This window comes from Diplodia seriata, assembly GCF_021436955.1.
Source record: "Diplodia seriata strain FDS-637 chromosome Unknown scaffold_5, whole genome shotgun sequence".
Lineage (NCBI taxonomy): Eukaryota > Fungi > Ascomycota > Dothideomycetes > Botryosphaeriales > Botryosphaeriaceae > Diplodia > Diplodia seriata.
Genome location: NW_027117312.1, coordinates 2,228,213 through 2,248,324, shown reverse-complemented (window position 1 = coordinate 2,248,324; position 20,112 = coordinate 2,228,213). Strand labels below are relative to the sequence as shown.

The following is a 20,112-nucleotide window of genomic DNA, read 5'->3' as shown; positions in this document are numbered from 1 at the left end:
TCCGCCAGCATTGGGAGCACGCCTCTCCTTCGAACCCCGCCCAATGCATTGAACCAATCGAATCCGGCGATGAATGTTCTTCGCTTCAATGCCTTCCCTTCACGCGCGGCTCGCGCATTAAAAACCTCCTCCGCGCCTTTCCCGTCGTCTCGTTGCCGCCCGCCGTCCGCCAACGCTCTTGGTTCTCGCGCTCTGTCCAACTCTGCCTGGCGACTGCACAGTCAAGAGAAAGATGAGCTCCCAGCAAGCAGTCCGCCTGTTGAGGAGACGAAGCAGGAAAACATAAAGCGTGCCAGGGCCTCGTCGACTGCTTCTCCGACCCTACGCAAAGTCGCCGTCGAAGCTCAACGGAAAAGAATGAGGGCAAAATCCGAGCTTCCCAACACTGATGATGCGAAAGTGTGTCTCCGAAAGCACCTGTGCCCTTCCCGTGCTGACTTGTGCCCAGAAAATCACCGCCTACTGCGCCACAGACAGATACGATATCTTTGCCGTTGCTCGTCTGCTTCGCCTCGAGGGCTTCGAGACGGATCCTTTCAACACCGGCCTGTACCCGCAAGTTGTTCATGTCCAAGTCAATAATGCCCTCGAGAGCAAGGAGACTGGTGACGTTTTTATATTCCCGTCAGGCACCGTGGTGGCTTGGAATGTTCCCGAGAAGGTGTCTTTCCGCCTGGTCCATCAAACACTGGTGGGCGCCGCCGAAGGCCCTCACTTGAGGAACGTTGAAACAGAAGACCTGGCATACGTTGAGGATCCGGGCAGGAGCTCAAGTGATGTCTTTGGGGATACCATCATTCTGGGGACTGGGGATCCTGAGCTTGATCCTTCCAGACAAGCCAACCAAGCAGACGGGCAAGACATGTCCAACTATGAGGTGGACACTATACTGGCTAAAATCGCCTTCTCCTCTGGGCTGGCACGCTCGACTAAGCTCGCAGTTCTCGAAGGTCTTCTAGACAGATATTTTGACTCTACCCGCTCCATTCCTACTGTCCTCTCCAAAGGCGCGCGGCTACGATTCAGCCGGAAGTTCATTCTCATGAAGACGGGCGAGCTTCTAAACATCCGGGCTCAACTCAACCTGTATTCCGAGCTCACTGATGCTTTGCCGGATATCTTCTGGGACAGCAGACATGAGCTTGGCCTTGAGGACTATTACACCAAGGTCGGTCGTGCTTTGGATGTCTCCGTGCGCATCAAAGCACTGAACGACAAATTGACCTACGCGCAAGAGATTGCTCAGGTTCTCAGTGATCGTCTGGAAGAGAAGCATGGCCATTTCTTGGAGTGGATCATCATCTATCTGATTGCCTTCGAGATCTTGTTGGAGATGAACCGACTTTTCAAGGAATGGGAAGAAGCCTCGGATCCAGAAAGTACATCCAATCTGTTGAAGCTGTACCTGGAGGAAGAGCTTGCCAAAGACAAGAGGAACGAAGAACAAGCGCCTTGAGGTTTTGTACCTTGATTTCATCTCTTACGATCTGAAACCCTCCTCAGTGCTTTGTACCAAAAGTTTTCTGGCATACCACTGGCGTCCAGTGCGGCCGCTCTAGATTTTGATACCCCATTCAGCCCGCAAAGTGCCGTGCTATCAAGCACGTCTACAAACCATCAAATTTCCAATGATTCGTTTCGAGCGCTGCAAAACCCTTTGTATGTAAAGTGGATTGTATGTACAGGGAAAGGTAAGAAAGACTGTTCGGGGGCCGTATGCTTCTCTCAACACACTCATTCTACTCAATTTCCATCAAAGACCTGAACTCCTTTTCAAACAATGTCCAATTCTCCTCCCCAACCTTCCAGTCGTCTCCCCAGTTCTCGATGCCTGCCAACAAGACCTTCAGCACACCATCAAAGCCGTCTTCTTTCTCCCTCGCCATCGCCTCCAACCACCGCCATCCCAGCCGACAAATCCTTTTGGCTTCCCACCACGCTTTCCTCGACGAATAGGACCCCTTATCGAACCTAAACGCCCTCAACCCCGTCACGCCTTCAGCCAGCAGCTCAAACACCGCCTTGTCGTTGGCCTGGCACAAGCTCCGCCGGTGCTGCCACTGCATCAGCTTCACGTCGCGCAGCAGCCCGCGCGTCTCGCGCGACAGCCGCCCCACAAACAACAGCAGCGCGGCCGAGTCGATGAACTCGAAGCGCGTGCGCCCACCGTACAGCACCGGCGCCGCCTCGGCGCGCAGCTGGCGGCACACGCCTAGCAGGCCGGTCGCGAGCGGCGCGGGCTCGGACGCGCGCAAGCGTCTCAGCATGCCGGCTTCGCCCGCGCCGTAGCCCAGCCTGGTCACGCCGTCCGCCTGCAGCAGGCAGCTCTTGCGGTGGCTCATGCGCGTCGCGCCACGGCGGAAGCCGTCCCTGCATTCCCGCAGTCGGATGATGTTGCTGGCGGTGGTCGTTACCGTGGTCCCCGACGGGGAGGAGGGGTCGGAGAAGTCGGCGGAGCCGGTCTTATCGACGTCCTCGATGGTGGTGGTGAGGATGGTCGGGCAGCCGAGCACGTAGTCGTAGATGATGTCGCGCAGCTCGCGGGGGAGGGAGAGGAAGGGGAAGATTTTGCGCTTGGGGAGCGGCCGGTCTTGCTTGGGCGGTTGCACCTGTGCGAAAAGGTCGATAAGTATCTCGCAGTGACGAGAAGACGCTGAGACGATCTCTTTCTTTCATACCTTCCGTGTTACGACACCTTCTCCGTCCGTGTCCGTTTCGTAGAATGCGCTGTCATCGGAATCCTCTGGGTCCGCGTAGGAAACTGGTGCGCGACGCGGCCGTTTGGAATATTCCCGTCCTTGCACGGGCGACTCTTTGCGCTTTTGTACTCTTGAGATTCCCTTTCTCCGGGCCATATTCGAGACTATGTCAAGGAACTAAGAAGTTGAGTGACCAGATCGGTGCTGATTGATACAAAAAGAACGTAAACGGCTCGATATTTCGAGAGGAGACGGCTGAGGCCAAGGGTTTGACGCGTGTTGACTTGATTCTGCAGACGCGTCTCTCTGTCGCGGAATCAGGTGCTTTAAGTATTATGTCTAACCAGGCGTGAGCGTTGGTGGGGCAGCTGTTAGGGTAGGCGGCAGCCAGGCACCATCTCCAAAAACGGTAAGGCGTGAGGCAACCACCACCCCACAGCCTTGACGAGGATCGCATCTGAGAGTGTTGACGACTGCGCCATGATCACATTGTGGTATGATGAGAGCGTCCATGCGGTGTACAAGGTATCACATGGAGAAATTGGTCACCAGACGCAGAAAGAAGCCACTCATATCGCAGACTTGCTCTCCGTCGTGTAATATATATCATTTGATCCGGGGGGAACACTATCTGTAGCCCACCGACCATCCTTTAGCTGGGGACTATCGAGACAAAAGATAGCAGTGGTTCGAGTGGATTAAGGTGTGTACTTGATTAGTTGTCTGCACAAGTACACGTTCAAAATCAGTAAAGTTGCGGTTAAGGTTGATTCAGCGGTCTCTGCCGCAGATACTGGGTATAGATAGTCTACCGGCCATCCGAACGCCTACGCTATGCCACACTAAATCATGACTTTCTTCTGTATCTTACGTATAATGTCCATTATCTCTTTCCCTTCTTCTTCCCACCCGCCCCCTTCGTCTGCAAGACAGGTGCGGCATGCCCATTGTCCTTGATGTGTTGGAACAGCCTCGTCTTGGAAGGAAATCCGGCTTGACATCTGGCACACTTGAACTTGAGCTCTTCTTCGTCCGCAGTGGCTTGCTTTGCTGCTTTCTTCGCCCGCTTTTGTGCTGCTTTCCCCTTCTTTGGCGCAGCCGCCGCTGCCGGTTTTTCGTCATCTGAGTCCAAGCTAAGCTTCAGCTTCGAGTCCTCATCTTCCTTATCGGAATCGGCATCCCCCGCCAGTCTAGACTCTATTTTCGACCGTGGAACATAGTCATCGTCCTCTTCCTCTTCCTCTTCCTCGGACTCTAATGGAGTTTGCTTGTTGCTGTCCGCAGACGATTTCTTCTCCTTTAGGTTCTCTTCCTCGGACTGGCTCTCGTCTCCCAGATCAACATCCCCCATTGCCTGCGTAGTCTCCTCCACTTCTGACCCGCCTTTTTCTTCTTCTTCTTCTTCAATAAATTCTTCCTCCTCAGCAGCATCAGGGGTCGCTACACCACTGCTGGGCACCTCATCGTCCAAATTGAGATTTTTGTTTTCCTTCCGCATTTTTTTCTGCAGAGCCCACACTGCCTTCTGGTGCTTTTTACTTTTCTCATGCGCTTGCCACTGGTTTTCGCTCTTGAAAGTCTTGTTACAAGCCACGCACTCAAAGTGCTCCTCCACCACCTCTTCTTCCTCGCTCTCCTCGACTTCCTCGGGCTCCCGCACCTTCGTCCACTCGGGGACCTCTTCGTGCATCAACGCCTCGCGTTCCGCCCTAGCCCGCGCAGCCTGGGCGTCACGCATCTCCTTCAGGGCCTTCTGCCTCTCGGCCTCGGTTTGGGTGTTGGGTGCCCAGCGGGGGTCCCTCTTCCGCACGAACGCCACCAGCTGGCGCACGGCGTCATTGAACTCGCGCACGCCCTCATCGCGCAACCGCGCATTCTCCTTCTCCATGTAGCGTCTCGTGCGCCGGTCCGGCGCGTCCGAGTAGCGGTATATGTCCTTCCACGCAAACGACTTCTTCGTCGAGAAGCTCATCCACACGGCGTAAAACTGGCGCACTACGTCGTCGTATGATGAGTCCCTGCGACCAAAGGTGGGGTATTCCGGCGCCTCCAGCCCGTCCCAGATGGCGGCCACGACCTCCTCCTTGGCCAGGGTGTCAAACGTGTCGCGCAGGAAGCCAAAGAAGCCGTCGGGCTCGTCCGAGTACTCGACGCGGCTGTTGAAGCGGCGCAACATGCGCGTGACGTCGTCGGCGGTGGTGACCTTGACGTCGTGCTCGAAGTGCGCGTCCTGCGGGTCGGCGCCGCTGAGGATGGCCGACTCGTGCGCGTCGTACCAGGCGCGCTCCTGCGGGTCCGACAGCACCTCGTGCGCCGATTGCACCTCTGCGAACATCTCCGTCGCCCATTCCTCGTTGCCGTGGTTGCGATCCGGATGCAGCTCGAGCGCTTTCCGGCGGTAGGCTTTCTTGATCCTGCGGCGCAGAGGGTGGCGTTAGTAGGAATTCATGGCGGGGTAAAAGGTTCAGCGAGATGTTGTTTTGCATACTCATCCTCAGTGGCCTGACGCTCGACACCCAGTAGCTCGTAGTAGCTCGTCTTCATTGCGGCATTTGCAGCTTGCTGCGACGCCCCGCCGCCGTTCGCGGAGCTCTGGCCGGACCCCATGATGAAATACTATGTTGTCGCAGGATCGGACAGAGTAATAATGGTGGAGCGTCGGTGAACGGAAAACAAAAACCCTGCGAAAAGAGAAAAAAAAGAAAAAGGGTACGTGGGGTTGCGGCGGAGGATTGGACGGAGATTGTGAAGTCATGCTCGGCAGGCGTCAGTGCCTGGTTCGAGTCAGGAGCGTCATCCTCAGGCAGACTGCGTGACTCTTTCCAATGCTGCGATCTCGCCGCGCCACAGGCTGCAGCCAATTTTCCGCGCTACCCCCATGTGATGCCATCAAATCTCTAGAGGGATTGGGCTACTGTTGGCCGTCTCCGGTTTTCCGCCTCCTTGTCACCGCCTGCCAGCTCATGGAGATCATCACCGTTGTAGCTTACATTCGGCCACGACATCGGGGATGAAGTTCGGCCACGTTTTCCAGGACCACCTCGAGCGGGACGGATTCCCCGCTCACTGGGTCGCCTCGGCCATCTCCTACCGCAAACTCAAAAAATGCATCAAGAGGGTGGAGCACGAACTCGCCGGCCTAGGGCTTGACGCAACCACGCTAGGACAGCTGCTGAGGACGGCAGAGCGAGAACGGGACGAACGCCTTGCGGAGTACCTCCTCTCCAATCCACAGTCCTCGCCCCGAGATGCAGCTGCACCCGTCCTCTTCCAGCCCAAGCTGTTCATTGCCATCGACGCCGAATCCGGGGACCCGCTAGATGCCCACCTGTCTCCTCTGACCAGGCAATATGTCCAGCGACTTGCTCTTGCCCAGCAGCTCTCTCATCTGGATACCCATGCCTCGCAGTCAGCAGCGGACCAGAACTCGGGAGAGTCTTCACGGGGCACCTCATCGGACGGGCCCAGCAGCCCCGACCCCGTCCGCCTTCACCGCATGGTCGAACTCCCCTTGACCTCGGACTTGGAGTTTTTCAGTATTCTCCAAAACGAGTTGTCTGGGTTGGCCACTTTGCAAGCCCAAGAGCAGGCAAGGCTGACTAAGGAGGTGACGGCGCTGGGATTGACTGTGACCAAGGTCACCGAGCCAAATCGGAAATCGGCCGCGAAGACGGACATGGCCAAATGGCGCAAGGTATTCGAGCTCTACCTGGAATCGAGCATCTTCTTCTCCACAACCGAACTTGACCACGGCAAGCATGACTCCGTGAAGGCGCAGGCGCTTCTTCAAGCCTTCTCGGATGAGCTCAAACGACAGCATGTCACTTCAACCTTCAAGAAGAAAGAGAGCAGTGTCGCTCTGGAGCAGTTCCTGCAGTTGAACATGGCAGTACTCCAAAGCCTCAGATTCCAAGAAATCAATGATCTCGCCATGCAAAAAATCCTCAAGAGTGAGTGCTGCTACATGCGGCATGCTTGTTCCTCTGACTGACAAAGCTGCAGAGTTCGACAAACGTACGGCGCTAGGCGTGAAGTCCACCTTTCCGGCAGCCCTGCGGCAGAGCATGCCGCGAGACATTGCAAAAGCCATCTGCTACCAAGTCTCGACCGAGCTGCTGCCGATAGTGCCTCGACTGGACGATTATCTCTGCCCCGTCTGCTTCAGCATCTCGTATCGTCCGGTGCGCTTGCGCTGCCAGCACGTCTTCTGCATTCGTTGCTTGGTCGTCTTGCAGAGAGCGAAGGAAAAGCACTGTCCGTTGTGCCGGGGAGACGTGGTCATGGAGGCCGATAGCGGAAACCTTGACCCTGCCTTAGCTGACTTCCTCATCAAGTATTTCCCGGACGAGGCGAAACTCAAGCAAAGGGAAAACGCAAAGGCAGCCGGTGTGGATCAATATGGAGAGGCGTACAACAACAAGTGTGTTGTCATGTAAGGAACCAGCGTTATTCGTGGTTTTTCATCAACAGTAAGTCCAGCTGCACCCGCAAGACAACCTGCTGTTGATTTCAAGCGGATTTATCCAGGCAGGAAGCGAAGCATGATACCCAAGCTATACTAATAATCTCGTTCTAATCATTCAAATTACTTTGCTTTGAGTGTCTATTCGGTGTGCCTGAGCCCTTGCAACATAGTTGCATCTATATGACAGTTTGGGGGTATGCTCTCTTATCTCTATCTATCCAATGAAAACGCCCGTTTTCCCTAATAATCATTAACATTTTCTACCCTTCGTGACGACTTTGACGCATCAGACAATCATCCATTCGATTCCGAGCCTCTTCAGCTTCTGCAGCCAGCCCTCCTTCGCCCCCCTTACCCCATCAACCGGACAGACTACTCCATCAGTGCTCCAAAGTGCCTGCAGCGTCTCGAGTGCGGTAGGCAAATAGCCCCAAAGCATAATCCGCCACAGCATGACCAGCCGATCCGCGACCCAAGCGCGACGCTCCGGCTCCTCGCTCTCGGCGCCAGCAACAAAAGTGGGCCAGGCGGTGCCCTTGATGAGGCTGTCGTCGCGGCCGATGAGGGCGAGGTGATGTATGACATCGGCGACGAGCGCCTCGATCTGGATCGCGTCGAGCAGGTGCGCCGTCGGCTGCACGGCGCGGTGGATGTACAGGCAGATGGCAGACTTGTGCGCCGACGCGACGTGCACGCGCGACTCGAAGTCGTCGGCGTGCTGCGACGAGATGCCCTGCACCCCCTGCGCCCACGCGTGGATGTCGAAGGCTTGCGCACGCGAAAGGAGGGCGGCCGCTTCCTCCGCCAGCGACGATGCTTCGGACGGTGTCGAATGCACGCCGCTGCTCAGGTACGAGGCCGAGAGCATTATTTGCAGCAGCACGGAGGGGCAGGAGAGGTAGCTGTTGGATTCGGCGCGTTCCAGCAGCGGGAGCACGTACTGGAAGTGCCGGTTCGCGTTCGCTCGCGAGCGTGAGGACGCCACCATGGAGCCGAGGATGTAGAAGCTAACCTTTGTATCAGTCCTCTATCCCTAAAGATGACGGAACGGAGAGAGAAGACTTACGTCAAGCAATCGGAAACGACATAGTCGCGTAGCTTGCCCATCATTGGAGAGCTGCTCTCGGGACCGAAGCACTCGATCAGCCTCCTGGCGCCTTCGACGTGCACGATGCAGTCGCCCTTGCCGGAGGTGATGAGCTCGAAGTTGGCGAAGAGGTGGATGGCAGCGAGGAGGACATCGCGGTTGCCCGTGTTGACGTGCTGCAGCGCGTGGCGCAGGAGGCGCAGCGCCTTCTGCTTCGCGACCAAGGCGTCGTGGTAGAAGCGGGCGGCCTGGCCGCTTAGTTCCTGGAGCGGTTGCGAGTGGATGACGCTGCTCTGGCCCGGTGCGATGCCCTTCAGCGACTGGGCCGCCACGGCCGCGCTCTGGGTCTCCATGGCGTAGCGGTTGGCCATGTGCACGGCCGAGTTGGCAATGGCCATGTGCAGCAGCACTGCGTGCTCTCGGGTCAGCGGAATGAGGTCGCGGAAGGGGTTGAGGTTGGGCATGTCGTATGTCACGAGAGACTTGCAAAATTCGTCGGCGACTAGACGGCTGCGTCAGAAGTCAACCCAACACGCCCGCGGCGAAGAGCCTTACAATGAGAAAGATAGAGGCGGGACGAGTGGCCCAGGTCTTGGAAGATGGGATCTATTAGAGGCGGTTGCAGTGGCTCCGTCCATGCATTGCTACTTCTTAAAACAAGTTCCTGGGATGTCATGTTGCTGCCATGTTGGTGAGTGTCCATGCCCGTCCCCAAGCCCGCAGACATGGCCTGCACGTCATCTCTCCGCGGGGGTTTTGCTGGCGTCTGAACTGGGATGGTCTTGCCCATCATCTTCCCGCGGCTGGCGACGCCCTGGTCCCACAAGAACAGCTTCCCGTAGCCGAGACATTCCTGGCCCGTCTTGGAGCATTTGCGGCAGCCCGGAAGAGTGCGGTCACACTTGAGTCGGCGACGGCGGCAGTTGTGGCAAGGCTTCGAGGGCGGCTCGTCCTGGCCGGACGACATCCGGTCCGTGCGGGCTGCTTGGTAAGAGGAAAGGTAGGCTTTCCACCGGGCAGAAGGAAAAAGAAACAAGGGCCGGCAGGCTGGAATCCGGAGAACGCAGCAGCAGATCGGCTTGGCCTTGCAGACTAGCGGGTAGATTTCTGATAAGAGCGGTTATATTAGGCGGTGGGGTCCCTGGGCGGGAGGGGAAAAGATGGCGATGGAAGGAGTCGGAGAAGGCAACGCACGTCGGTCATTGCGGCTTGGCTGCCTGTTCGGGTTTAGCGCCGCGCCGCACCTTAGCAATCCCCTCTGCAACATCTCCGCAAGTCAACGACAAAATAACGGTAAACGGGATTTCCATCAGGTGCTTCGTCGTGGTCTTTGGAAGCTGAGAGCTGATCGTCTTTTTGCATTGTATTGCGGCTGCGCCGGTGAAGTGACGGTCAGAACCGCAACTGTTAGCATTCGGCCTACGGGTAGCTGCGCAGTCAAGCGACTACATTACACATGTAAAAGACCGCATGTGGAAGCCAAGCCTCCACCCACACCCGGCACTGGTGTTGACCACCATGATGACGGATCACTCGCTGTTACCTTCCGGAATCTGTTCCTCCTTATTATAAAACCGCTGCACAGTTCCCACGTCCTGGAGAATGCATCTGCACGTCTCCTGAGCCTTTACAGACGAAGTCATGGCAGTCCAAGCCTTTCCTAAACCCGACACGCGATGCAGCTCTCCCTTCGAGCCTGCTGCAGTCGACGTTGAGAAACTCGGAAGACAGAGACCAGCCATCTTCACGACCAAGGTTGCGGAATACTGCTTCTGCTTTTCGCTGCTGGCCTCCATGTTCATGGCGGTGAGCTCTTTTCTCTTCATCCCTCTCTACGAACACGCTTACTGACAGGCACAGGAATACTTCATCAGCGGATTCCACATCATCCTTCCCGCCCTGACAACTTCCCTCGACATCCCTACCGCCGCACGAAGCTGGCCCGCCAGCGTCTTCTCCCTCGTCACTGGCTCTTTCATCCTACCATGCGGTCGCCTAGCGGATATATTTGGAGCACGCATGCTGTTCGTCTGTGGACTGGTGTGGTTCGCCATCTGGTCTCTGATTGCCGGCTTCAGCCAGAACTACATCATGCTCATCGTTTGCCGTGCTCTGAGTGGCCTTGGCCCGGCTGCCTTTTTGCCCGCTGGCATCATGCTGCTAGGCACCGTGTACAGACCAGGGCCTCGGAAGAATCTCATCTTCAGCTTCTACGGCGCTTTCGCTCCCATCGGATTCTTTACCGGTATCTTCTTCGGAGGGATCAGTGGCGAATTGCTCAGTTGGGGCTGGTACTTCTACTTCGGCACCATCTTCCTCGCAATCGTCACCGTGATATCCGTCTTCTTCGTCCCCAACGACCGCCCCGATGGCAGGGAGACAAACATCAAGATGGATTGGTGGGGTCTCGTCACGATTGTGCCCGGCCTGCTTTTGGTCGTCTTTGCCATTACTGACTGCTCCCACGCTGACCATGGCTGGGCCAACCCATACATTATTGTTACCTTCGTCGTTGGTGTGCTTTGTCTTCTTGCCGCCTTCTACGTCGAGGGCTGGGTGGCGGACCAACCGTTGCTCCCGTTCGACATTTTCGCACCAAAGTCCATCAAGCCCCTCGTCATTGGCTTGTTTTTCTCGTACGGCGTGTACGGAGTCTACCTTTTCTACGCCAGCTTCTAGTAAGTGAAAGCCTCAACGCCACTGAACCGTACAAATTCCAACCAAAACTCCAGCATCGAGCTCGTCCTCGGCATCGGAACACTGCAAACCACGGCATGGTTCGCCCCCATGGCTGCAGGCGGCCTCATCCTTTCCACTGTCGGGGGGCTGGTGATGCACCTGCTGCCGGGCAAAGCGCTGATAGTGCTGGCGGCGGCGGTACAGGTCGTATGCTGCCTGCTCTTCGCCCTCATGCCCGACCATCCCAACTACTGGGCGTGGGTCTTCCCGGCCATGGTGTGTGCCACGCTCGGCGTCGACGTAACCTTTTCCGTCACCAACGTCTTCATCACCACCAGCATGCCGCGCCACCGCCAGGGGCTCGCCGGTGCCCTTATCAACACCACTCTTTTCCTCGGCATCGGCTTCTTCCTTGGCGTCGCCGACCTGGCCGTGAGCAGCACCGAGCGACTCGGTCGCAAGGGGAGCTACAAGATGGCTTTCTGGTTCGGTGTTGCGTGCTCCAGCGTCGCATGCTTTGCGTTCCTTTTTGTGAAGATGGGTAGAGCAAAGGGCGAACTTACGCACGAGGAGAGGGCGCAGTTGGAGATGGAAGAGGCCGGATGAAGTATGAGTTATGACCTTTGTTTCTAATCTTGTGGGTCTGCTGCGCCACAATCTCTCGTCTACTTGTTGATGCCGAGTTTCATGAAGTGCTTAGATTCGCATTAGATTTTAGGTAGAATCCGATTCGTGCGCACTTTGAACATAGCTGAGAGCCTCAGCTTCATTATGCACAAGTGTCGAAGACGGCTAATGATTCGTTGAGGTAAGTAGCGAATCAGGTTGGCGTTGCTTAACCGTGCAGGTAAATCTATTTTGAGTCCTTGGTCAAACTCAAAAACCGAGAACAACTCGCTATTTTGGACCAATCATCTCCAGCGTAATTTCCGCATGCTTTTACGTATCTTATCTTGTACTCTTCCGCTGGGCACAGACTCGATCCGAGCAAAACGTGCAGTAATCCGAACAGTTCGGATTTCCTAAAGCGGGCGTTGTGCGAATACGACACCACCCTTTTGTAATCCGAAAAGCAGCTCGTAACCGGCTTCTATCCACAATGGCCCATTCCTGGATTGACGCGTGTAAGGGTTCGAGTATATAACCCTATCGTTGGCTGCAACGGCTAGCACTTAAACATTTCCAACCACTCCCTTTCACACGCCATCAACATGACACTTAACAGTAGCGAGACCGATATTGTTGCTTCGGGGGTACGGTATCCGGTGTTGGTTGCTGTTGTCGTCGTCATCATCACCACCACATTCTACAATGTAATCGCCGGATTCCTTGGTCCAAGAGCCTGGAGCGGATTCCCCATGGTCGGCAAAGAGCCAGGAGAATGGACGAACAAGCCCGCGCAACAGCGTTGGTTCACGCAGAGCAAGCAGCTGTTGAAGCAGGGACTGGAAAAGGTGAGTAACACTGAATCTGCCGTAAAGGTCCAACGTCGCTTATCTTCTCGTGTAGTTCAGCGGCCCCTTCCAAATGTTCAACCCCTCTGGAGTCCTTCTAGTCATTCCGCCAAAGTATGCCGATGAGATTCGTAACGACGAGCGCCTCAGCTTCAATGCCTTTATGGAGAAAGTCAATCATCTTGAACCCAAAGCTCGATGCTTCCCTCCGCTAACGCCATGGTAGACTTTCTTCGTTGGTTACCCGGAATTCTCAGCTTTCCATGCCGTGACGCAGGGCGAGATCATGCAGGAGACGGTCCGCACGAAATTGACGCAGGCCTTGGGTGTGTTCGCCAGAGCCTGCCATCAGACGAAGAACTCGACGGCTAACGATATCCCCCAGGCCACATTACCACCGACCTCTCGAAGGAGATGGCCATGATCTGCAACGACCTCCTCCCGTCAAGCACCGAATGGGGCAAAACCACCTTCTCGACCCTCGCCACCGAGATCGCGGCGCGCATGTCGGCCAAGGTCTTCCTCGGCGAGCCCCTCTGCCGCAACCGCGCCCTCGTCGACATCTCCATCGCCTTCACGCACGACGCCTTCAAGGCCAAGATGGCGCTCGAGCGCGTGCCGGCGCCGCTCCGGCCCCTCGCCCGCTACTGGCTGCCCGAGATGGCCCGCGTGCGCGCGATCCAGAAGACCATGGCGACGCTGATCGAGCCCGAGATCCGGGCGCGGCGCGAGCGCAAGGCGAAGCTTGAGGCGGCGGGCGAGCCGGTGCCCAAGCCGGCCGACTCGCTCGAGTGGATGGACGCTGTGGCGCGCGGGCGGCCGTGGGACTTTGCGGCGGCGCAGCTGCTGCTCAACTTCAACGCCATCCACACGACGTCGCTGACGCTGACGCACCTGATGTTCGACCTGGTTGCGGACAAGGCGTGCGTGGAGCAGCTGAGGCGCGAGGTCGTCGAGGTGCTGGGCGAGGACCAAGGCTGGAAGAAGACGAGCCTGTACAAGATGAAGCTGCTGGACAGCTGCATGAAGGAGAGCCAGCGCATCAACGTCCAGAGTCCCCGTGAGTTTTTCCCCGGACCCCTCAGTTCCCCTGCAAGTGCTCACTGTCTCCAGTCTTCATGAACCGCGTGGCCATCGCCCCCGTCCAGCTCTCCGACGGCACCGTCATCCCCAAGGGCGCCACCGTCGCCGTGCCCACGCTGCACATGCAGGAAGCCGGCGGGAACTGGGGCTCCGATCCTACCACCTTCGACGGCGCCCGTTTCCTGCGCATGCGCCAGGAGCCTGGCAACGAGAACCGCTGGCAGTTCGTCACCACCAGTGTCGAGCACCTCGGCTTCGGTCACGGCAAGCACGCCTGCCCCGGCCGCTTCTTCGCCTCCAACGAGATCAAGATCGCCGTCGCCCACCTGCTGCTGAAATACGATTGGCGGTTCGAGGAGGGACGCAACAGGCCCAAGACGGTCAACGACGGCACCGGGCAGAACTTGCCCGATGCCAAGGCCGCGGTGGAGTTCAGGGCGCGGACGCCCGAGATCGATATCGATTCGCTTTGAGTCGTGTCGGATGGGATTTTCGGGTCTATTCTGGGTTATATAGGAGTTTAGCTGTTCATGGATTTCTTCCGACTCATTTTCGTTGTATCTACTCGGAGTCATTTTCGTCGTATCTACAACCACACACCAAACGATATACCCACCGAAAACTCTTTTTACGGAAATAAGCCAGGCACCTTCCATCTCTCAACCATGCAGCACTCCGCGAGGATGCAAGCCTCTAAAGGAACAGACCTCCCGATGCCTCTACGAGACCTCTTTACAGATGCATTTCTCCCTCTAATCATGCACACCCCACTTACCCACCTCCTTCATCGCTTCCGCGCCACCCTCGGCCAGCTCCTCCCGCCCCAAAACGCCAGCAACGCACCTCCACCCGTCCCTACCACCACCCCACCGCAGTACCTCCTCTCTGTACCGTGCACCCGCCTCCCTATCGATGCTCTTCTTTCCCTCCTGGAAGACATCCTTCCAGAGCTTGCCAGCGATCGCCCTGTCGAAGAGGTACGAGTAGTATGTGGCGCCATACCCGAACAAGTGCCCAAAGAAGCCTTGCCATGCAGTGCCCGCCGGCTCGGGAATGGTCTGGTGCGTGTTATAGATGTCGTGATACGTTTTGGTGCTGTCGAAGCCCGCTTCGAGCGGCAGGGCCGAGTGGTACGCCTGATCGAGCATGGCGAGCAGGATCTGCGCCTCGATCTCGGCACCGCTCATGCGCCGGTCGATGGCCACGCGCTCCTCGACCATGCGGTACGGCAGCGGCGCGTCCGTCTCAAAGTGCCGCGCGAACAGCGAGAGCACCTCCGGCGCCGCGGCGAAGTGCTCCATCAACACCGACGGCAGCTCGGCAAAGTCGGTAGCGCAACGCGTGCCGCTGACGTTTTGCAGCTTCGTACGACCGCAGATCGAGTGCACGGCGTGGCCCATTTCGTGGAATAGCGTTTGCACTTCGCGGAAGGTGAGCAACGTCGGGCGTGCGCTGTGCAGGCTCTGACCAGCAGTGTCGAAGTCGCAAATCAGCGCAATGGTAGGCAGTTGATAGTAAGAGTTGCCTGTCTTGTCATCACGATTAATAGCCGACGCCATGCCGTCCGTGGCAGCATCAATGGGAGAGGAGAAAGGGTGGGAAGTTTGGGCGGCCTCCATGATTTCGTCACCGGAAATCAGACGAGAACAGCGGAGCGTGAAGTGCGCCGGATTCGGATTCTTGCCGGGACGGGAGAAAAGATCACAGTACACCACAGCAATGTGTCCCTCTTTCTCATCAATCACATCCAACCGTCTGACATCAGAGTTCCAAGTCTCTCCAGGCAATGTCTCGTGAGGGACTAGCCGAATGCCATAGAGTCTTGTGAAGAGTCGGGAGAGTCCTTGAATGACAGTACCAAGGGAAAAGAAAGACGAAAGGAAGTCGGGCGACCGAATGCGAGTGCGGAGAGACGAGAGAAGCTGCTGCGCGTAGTAGTCCCGATCCCAGGCATTCAGACTACCAGGGAAATTGTCACTCCGCGCATCAGACTTCTTGAATTCCAGGAGCTCCTGCAGTTCGTTGTTGACTTGAACGTGATTATCCTCGACCAAAGCCCCCAGGAATTGGTTCACGGCTTCCGGGGTGCTCGCCATTTTGTCACTTAATGCCATGTGCCCGAAGGTATCATAACCGGAGAGTTTTGCGAGTTCTGCTCTCTTCTTCAGCATCTCTTCCAGTCGAGAGATGTTTGCCTTCGACGCCGTTCGGTTCGCCACGTAAACATCTCTCCTGACATCGGGGTCCTCAACAGTTCTCAAGGCCATTAAGGCAGGCAAGCCGACAGTGGGTAGCGAAATCTTACCCCATCTGGTCAAGCTCTTTGCCAGGTTAGGGTCCATGCCTTTCAACCTGCTACTGTCGAACTTGAGGTACGGCTTCTCCGGAGCCATGCCGTCGACGAAGTCATTCCCGGTGTGGGTGATGTCATTGGAAAGGTCAACAAAGCGGTGCCTCGTCTCCTCCGGCAGGTCAATGGCAGACTTGGAGAAGTCTCTCATCAAGATCTGGGCTACGACCTGTTCTTCCTCGCCCCACGAATCCCAGACCTCGGGGATGGAGGCCGCCTTTTTCAGCTGGTCATTCAGGCCCGTTGTAGTGTTTAGCCGGTTCATGTACTCAAACATAATGGCGTAGGCCTGCGTGGCAGCAGCCTGGATCTTGGGGTCGGGATGGGTCGAGCGCACGAAGTCGGACAGGTCGATGACGCGGCACAGCAAGTCGCTCAGACGGTCGAGGTCCCTCGCGAGCGTCCTGTACTCCTCGATGGAACTGGCCGTCAGCACCTTGTCCACGATCTTCATGCATTTCTGCAGCGTGACCTCGGCGAAGTGCTGGAAGCCTTCCGGCCGGGTAAGATAGCGGTTCTGGAAAAGGCCGGCGGACTCGCCCTTGAGCTGCTTCTGAGGGCCGCCGGAGAACTCCTTCCAGAATCGCGGCGAGTCGAAGATGCGGCGCAGCACGCGGTCGTCGTGGTCGGCGTCGGGAGCGGCGCGAGTGGCGGGCGAGAAGTCAGCGGCGGTTGCGGCAATGGAGGATCCGTACGTCCGCTGCTGCAGGCGCAGGCATTGCGAGCAGGTCCAGGCGCGTCGCCCGGTGCGCCGCAGCATGGTGGCGCGATTTGCGGCGGAGAGGAGGGATGGGAGAGCGGTGGAGAGAGATGTGGTGGTGGAGAGGTGGAGAAGCTCGGTCGCGCGCTGGACGGGCGGAGAGATGACGCGCGCGGGCTCGGCTTGTGTTGGAAAGCGACGTCCTCGTCCTAATTCAACACCTCGCGTGCAACTTCCCGTCCGTCGACAACCCATTGCCTCGCACCCCCAGCCCCCAATGGCCTTCCGACCGCTCCTCCGGCAGGTGAGCTCTCCTGCGCTCCTGCACCATTGACCGTTCGCAAGCTCACCCCCCGCCAGCGCGCCGTCGTCCCTGCGACGTCCGCAGTCCTTGCCGCCGGCCTCACGCTCTTCCCGTTCCGCAACGTCCACGCCGAGGCTCCCCAGGCATCGCAAAGCCAATTCGAGAGGGTACCGTCCGCCTGACCCTGCCCGCTGCGCTCGGCTAACCTCCGCCCAGGACCTCCGCAAGCCCATCTACGACGACTTTGCCTCGGTGCCCGCCGAGCCCGTCAGCCCACCCAAGGCCGCTCCCGTGCCGTCAACGCCCACCTACACGGACCGCCTGGCCGCCCAGGTTGCCCAGGCCCGCCTGTTTCTGCACGGTTATGCCGCCAAGTCCGAGGACAAGGTCAACGCGGGGCTGACCGAGGCGCTGCGTCTGGAGAACTCATTCACAAGCACCGTCGCTTCGCTGGCCCCGCCCAAGGAGTCGGGCGAGAAGGTCATGCCCGGCGCCATCTACGTGCTCGTTTCGGCCATGGCCGGCAGCATCGTCACCCGCAACCGCAACATCCTGCTCCGCTCGACCGTGCCCGTCGCCGTCGGAATCGTCGCCTCGTGGGCTATCCTGCCCCTCACCACCCGGAACGTCGGCGATCTCGTCTGGACCTACGAGGAGCGCTACCCCGTCATCGCCGAGAACCACCTCCGGGCCAAGGAGCGCGCCACCAGATTCGTGCAGACGGGCATTGCGCACAGTAAGATGACGGCCGCCATGCTGGAGGAGAAGATCGGCGATGCGAGGGAAGCCGTCGAGGACTGGGTGAGGAAAGGCAAATAAACAGACAAAAGCGGTAGAATAATCATATTTCAAGGGGCGAGACAGACAGCCAAAGACCCAGCTGGCATCCTTTGAGTGTTTCATTTGTTGCGCGCAGAAAAATCTTTTTGTTGGCGTAGTAGACCATGGGTGTTCTAGAACAGTGTACCATCAGCTAAATCTTCGTAAATACAGTTCTCGGAACATTCCCATTTCGAGCAGGCAAGTCCGTTCTACGTGCTTCAACTCGGCGAACATGGTCGCATCCCAGAAGAGATTCTCTGAGCCCCATCAATACCACTTTTCTTACGTAGGCATTCGAATTCGAATCCAAGATCCGGACGAAGATGCGACTTTCAAGACCGTCCAGATCTTGGTTTCAACTACCCATAGAAAGAGTGTTGATTTCGGTGGGCTGAGATGTTCTGTGACCTGCTATGGTACTGACCAATCAAATACTCGCTGAATTAAAACCAGACTTTGATAAAACTACATTTGAGCGAGCGTTAATTCCTTCATCAACACTCTTCTGACCTTTGATGATTCAGTCTACATTCCCCGACGGCTAGTCACCTCCACCATCCGACGGCTGGTTACCTCCACCCTCCGACGGCTGTTTATCTACATCCCCCGGCGGCTGGTTACCTCCATCTTCCGCCGGTTGGTTACCTCCACCTTCCGCCGGCTGGTTCCCATATACATCCCCAGGAACCCGTCCCAAGTACTCCTCAGGCGAAGACATTCGACGCAGGCCGCGCCGCAATGAACGGGCGCGGTCCGTATGCGACCTTTCGAAGGGCCTGACGACCAGGTGGGGCCGAGGGTTTGCGGCGTGCGCCTGAGCAGCAGCCGCCGCCCTCGCCGCCTGCACCTGAGCTGCCGCGGTCGCCAATGTCGCTGCCCAAGGCATGTTCTCGCTGCCTCTATCCTGGGCCTGCCCCAGCAGCATTGAAAGGCCATCGATGAGCATCATGAGGGCGGTGCGGCGTGTTGGGGCGTTTTGCACCATCATGAGGGTTCTAGGTACGGCCGCGGTACCGTCGGGTGCGGGGTGATCGTACTGGAGGACGATTCCGGTGAAGGTGGTGGCTTGTGTTCCTGTGTCTGGAATGGTTGTGTGATTTTCTTCTACCTCGACTCTGTGGAGCGCGTGGAACGGGTAGAGGGCCATCAAGGACTCTGTGTTGTCAAGGTCAGTTTTTGTGTGACGGACTGTGCGGATTGGACGGGGACTTTTGGTACCTGTGATCATGTTTTCTATCGCCTGTTGAAACTGTCCCTCGGTGGGATTGGGTTGGGACATGGTGTTGGATAGCGATAGAGGATACCGTCGATGCTGTTGATGATGTTGATGCCGATGATGATGATTTGTATACGTGATCTAGATTTACTAGAGAGGAAGATTTAAGAGCTCTGTTCGCCATTTCTGCAGCCTGGAAGAGGGAAGGTGGAATGCTGAAGGTGGACGATGGAAGGCGCAAAGTGAAAGGTGAATGGGGGAAGAAGGTGCGAGGCCCAACCTGCGCTGGCTATCAAACCGACTGATCACTAACTATTCAACATGCTACGGCAGGCTGAGCCCATCCGTATCTGTCTTTCAGAAATACTGTTGAAGGGCAATCACGATCAAGGACAATGAGGTAAGAAAGAGGTTTTATTATGTGCGCGCTGTTGCTTTCCCAACGCTGAATTCCCGTTCGAAACTTTCTGTCTCCGTCTCTGAAATGCCGAACGCTTTCCGTTACCGTGACGCAGTCAGAATACTTAATAAGCCGGGCGACCCAGGCGGCGGGTGTTGATGACATTGACTCCGTTCTCAGTGTGAGCCAGGGTCATGGTGATGTTGAGCTCGCGTTCGGCGCGGTCCAGCAGCAGCCAGAGCGCGCCGCTACGCTTGTCGTAACGGGTGCGTAGGACAGTGATTGCCTCACGAGGGCCGGTATGCTCGATCAGCTCGGCCATGTAGTCGTTGGGCTGCTCGTGGTTGGGAAGGCGGTACGTGACCACGTCGAGGTAGCGGTTGCTACCAAGGAGGCTGCGACCGATGGCTAGAGACGGAGTAAGGTCAGCGACGGGCTCGTCGGAGGATGTGGGAGAGAAATTACTGAGAATACGCTCGGTCAGCAGCTGCGCGGTGCTCAGTTCCTCCAACTGCTTGGCAGTGGACTCGGACAGCTCGGCAACGTCACCCATTGTCTCGTATGTGAGGTGAACCCAGAGGGTTAGGGTGTCGAGTTGCGGAAAATGCGATCTCCTAAAGGCTATTCAGGTTGTTAATAATTCTTTGCGTGGAAGTCTGATCTGCCTACATGGTGATTGGAGGTGGACGAAGCTCTTTTGATTTAAGCTTGGGCGTAGAGGGGTTTTTGATTTAAGCTTGGGTGAAGAGGGTTTGGATTGGAAGGAGCTGTCTGTTGGAGAGAAAGCGGAAGGTCTTTAAGTAGGTGGACGGTTGCTCCGGTAGCCACCTGTCCAGCAGCATGTGACCAAAGG

At 57.1% G+C, this 20,112-nt stretch overlaps 11 protein-coding genes across 11 annotated transcripts; 6 read left to right on the top strand and 5 right to left on the bottom strand.

Annotated features, from left to right (window-relative positions):
• Nucleotides 1–388: 388 nt before the first annotated feature.
• SLS55_005672 (uncharacterized protein) lies at nt 389–1,456 on the top strand (the record flags this gene model as incomplete). The annotated part of the gene is made up of 1 exon (XM_066777116.1): nt 389–1,456. The coding sequence occupies one exon, from the start codon at nt 389–391 to the stop codon at nt 1,454–1,456; it is 1,068 nt and encodes a 355-aa protein (XP_066632958.1).
• A 283-nt stretch (nt 1,457–1,739) lies between these two features.
• SLS55_005671 (uncharacterized protein) lies at nt 1,740–3,181 on the bottom strand (the record flags this gene model as incomplete). The annotated part of the gene is made up of 2 exons (XM_066777115.1): nt 1,740–2,609; nt 3,137–3,181. 2 exons carry the CDS (start codon nt 3,179–3,181, stop codon nt 1,740–1,742), a joined length of 915 nt encoding a protein of 304 aa, XP_066632957.1.
• A 401-nt stretch (nt 3,182–3,582) lies between these two features.
• On the bottom strand, nt 3,583–5,306 carry SLS55_005670 (uncharacterized protein; the record flags this gene model as incomplete). The annotated part of the gene is made up of 2 exons (XM_066777114.1): nt 3,583–5,113; nt 5,188–5,306. The coding sequence occupies 2 exons, from the start codon at nt 5,304–5,306 to the stop codon at nt 3,583–3,585; spliced, it is 1,650 nt and encodes a 549-aa protein (XP_066632956.1).
• Nucleotides 5,307–5,709: 403 nt separating this feature from the next.
• Nucleotides 5,710–7,135, top strand: SLS55_005669 (uncharacterized protein; the record flags this gene model as incomplete). Its single annotated transcript, XM_066777113.1, has 2 exons — nt 5,710–6,649; nt 6,702–7,135. 2 exons carry the CDS (start codon nt 5,710–5,712, stop codon nt 7,133–7,135), a joined length of 1,374 nt encoding a protein of 457 aa, XP_066632955.1.
• Nucleotides 7,136–7,450: 315 nt separating this feature from the next.
• Nucleotides 7,451–9,218, bottom strand: SLS55_005668 (uncharacterized protein; the record flags this gene model as incomplete). The annotated part of the gene is made up of 3 exons (XM_066777112.1): nt 7,451–8,171; nt 8,231–8,753; nt 8,900–9,218. 3 exons carry the CDS (start codon nt 9,216–9,218, stop codon nt 7,451–7,453), a joined length of 1,563 nt encoding a protein of 520 aa, XP_066632954.1.
• A 674-nt stretch (nt 9,219–9,892) lies between these two features.
• SLS55_005667 (uncharacterized protein) lies at nt 9,893–10,930 on the top strand (the record flags this gene model as incomplete). The annotated part of the gene is made up of 2 exons (XM_066777111.1): nt 9,893–10,057; nt 10,112–10,930. 2 exons carry the CDS (start codon nt 9,893–9,895, stop codon nt 10,928–10,930), a joined length of 984 nt encoding a protein of 327 aa, XP_066632953.1.
• A 108-nt stretch (nt 10,931–11,038) lies between these two features.
• On the top strand, nt 11,039–11,536 carry SLS55_005666 (uncharacterized protein; the record flags this gene model as incomplete). Its single annotated transcript, XM_066777110.1, has 2 exons — nt 11,039–11,420; nt 11,478–11,536. 2 exons carry the CDS (start codon nt 11,039–11,041, stop codon nt 11,534–11,536), a joined length of 441 nt encoding a protein of 146 aa, XP_066632952.1.
• Nucleotides 11,537–12,288: 752 nt separating this feature from the next.
• SLS55_005665 (uncharacterized protein) lies at nt 12,289–13,940 on the top strand (the record flags this gene model as incomplete). The annotated part of the gene is made up of 5 exons (XM_066777109.1): nt 12,289–12,384; nt 12,440–12,556; nt 12,611–12,710; nt 12,770–13,444; nt 13,498–13,940. 5 exons carry the CDS (start codon nt 12,289–12,291, stop codon nt 13,938–13,940), a joined length of 1,431 nt encoding a protein of 476 aa, XP_066632951.1.
• Nucleotides 13,941–14,219: 279 nt separating this feature from the next.
• On the bottom strand, nt 14,220–16,577 carry OCT1 (Mitochondrial intermediate peptidase; the record flags this gene model as incomplete). Its single annotated transcript, XM_066777108.1, has 1 exon — nt 14,220–16,577. One exon carries the CDS (start codon nt 16,575–16,577, stop codon nt 14,220–14,222), a length of 2,358 nt encoding a protein of 785 aa, XP_066632950.1.
• Nucleotides 16,578–16,794: 217 nt separating this feature from the next.
• Nucleotides 16,795–17,640, top strand: SLS55_005663 (uncharacterized protein; the record flags this gene model as incomplete). Its single annotated transcript, XM_066777107.1, has 3 exons — nt 16,795–16,821; nt 16,878–16,988; nt 17,038–17,640. 3 exons carry the CDS (start codon nt 16,795–16,797, stop codon nt 17,638–17,640), a joined length of 741 nt encoding a protein of 246 aa, XP_066632949.1.
• A 1,743-nt stretch (nt 17,641–19,383) lies between these two features.
• On the bottom strand, nt 19,384–19,812 carry SLS55_005662 (uncharacterized protein; the record flags this gene model as incomplete). Its single annotated transcript, XM_066777106.1, has 1 exon — nt 19,384–19,812. One exon carries the CDS (start codon nt 19,810–19,812, stop codon nt 19,384–19,386), a length of 429 nt encoding a protein of 142 aa, XP_066632948.1.
• Between the last annotated feature and the right edge of the window lie 300 nt (nt 19,813–20,112).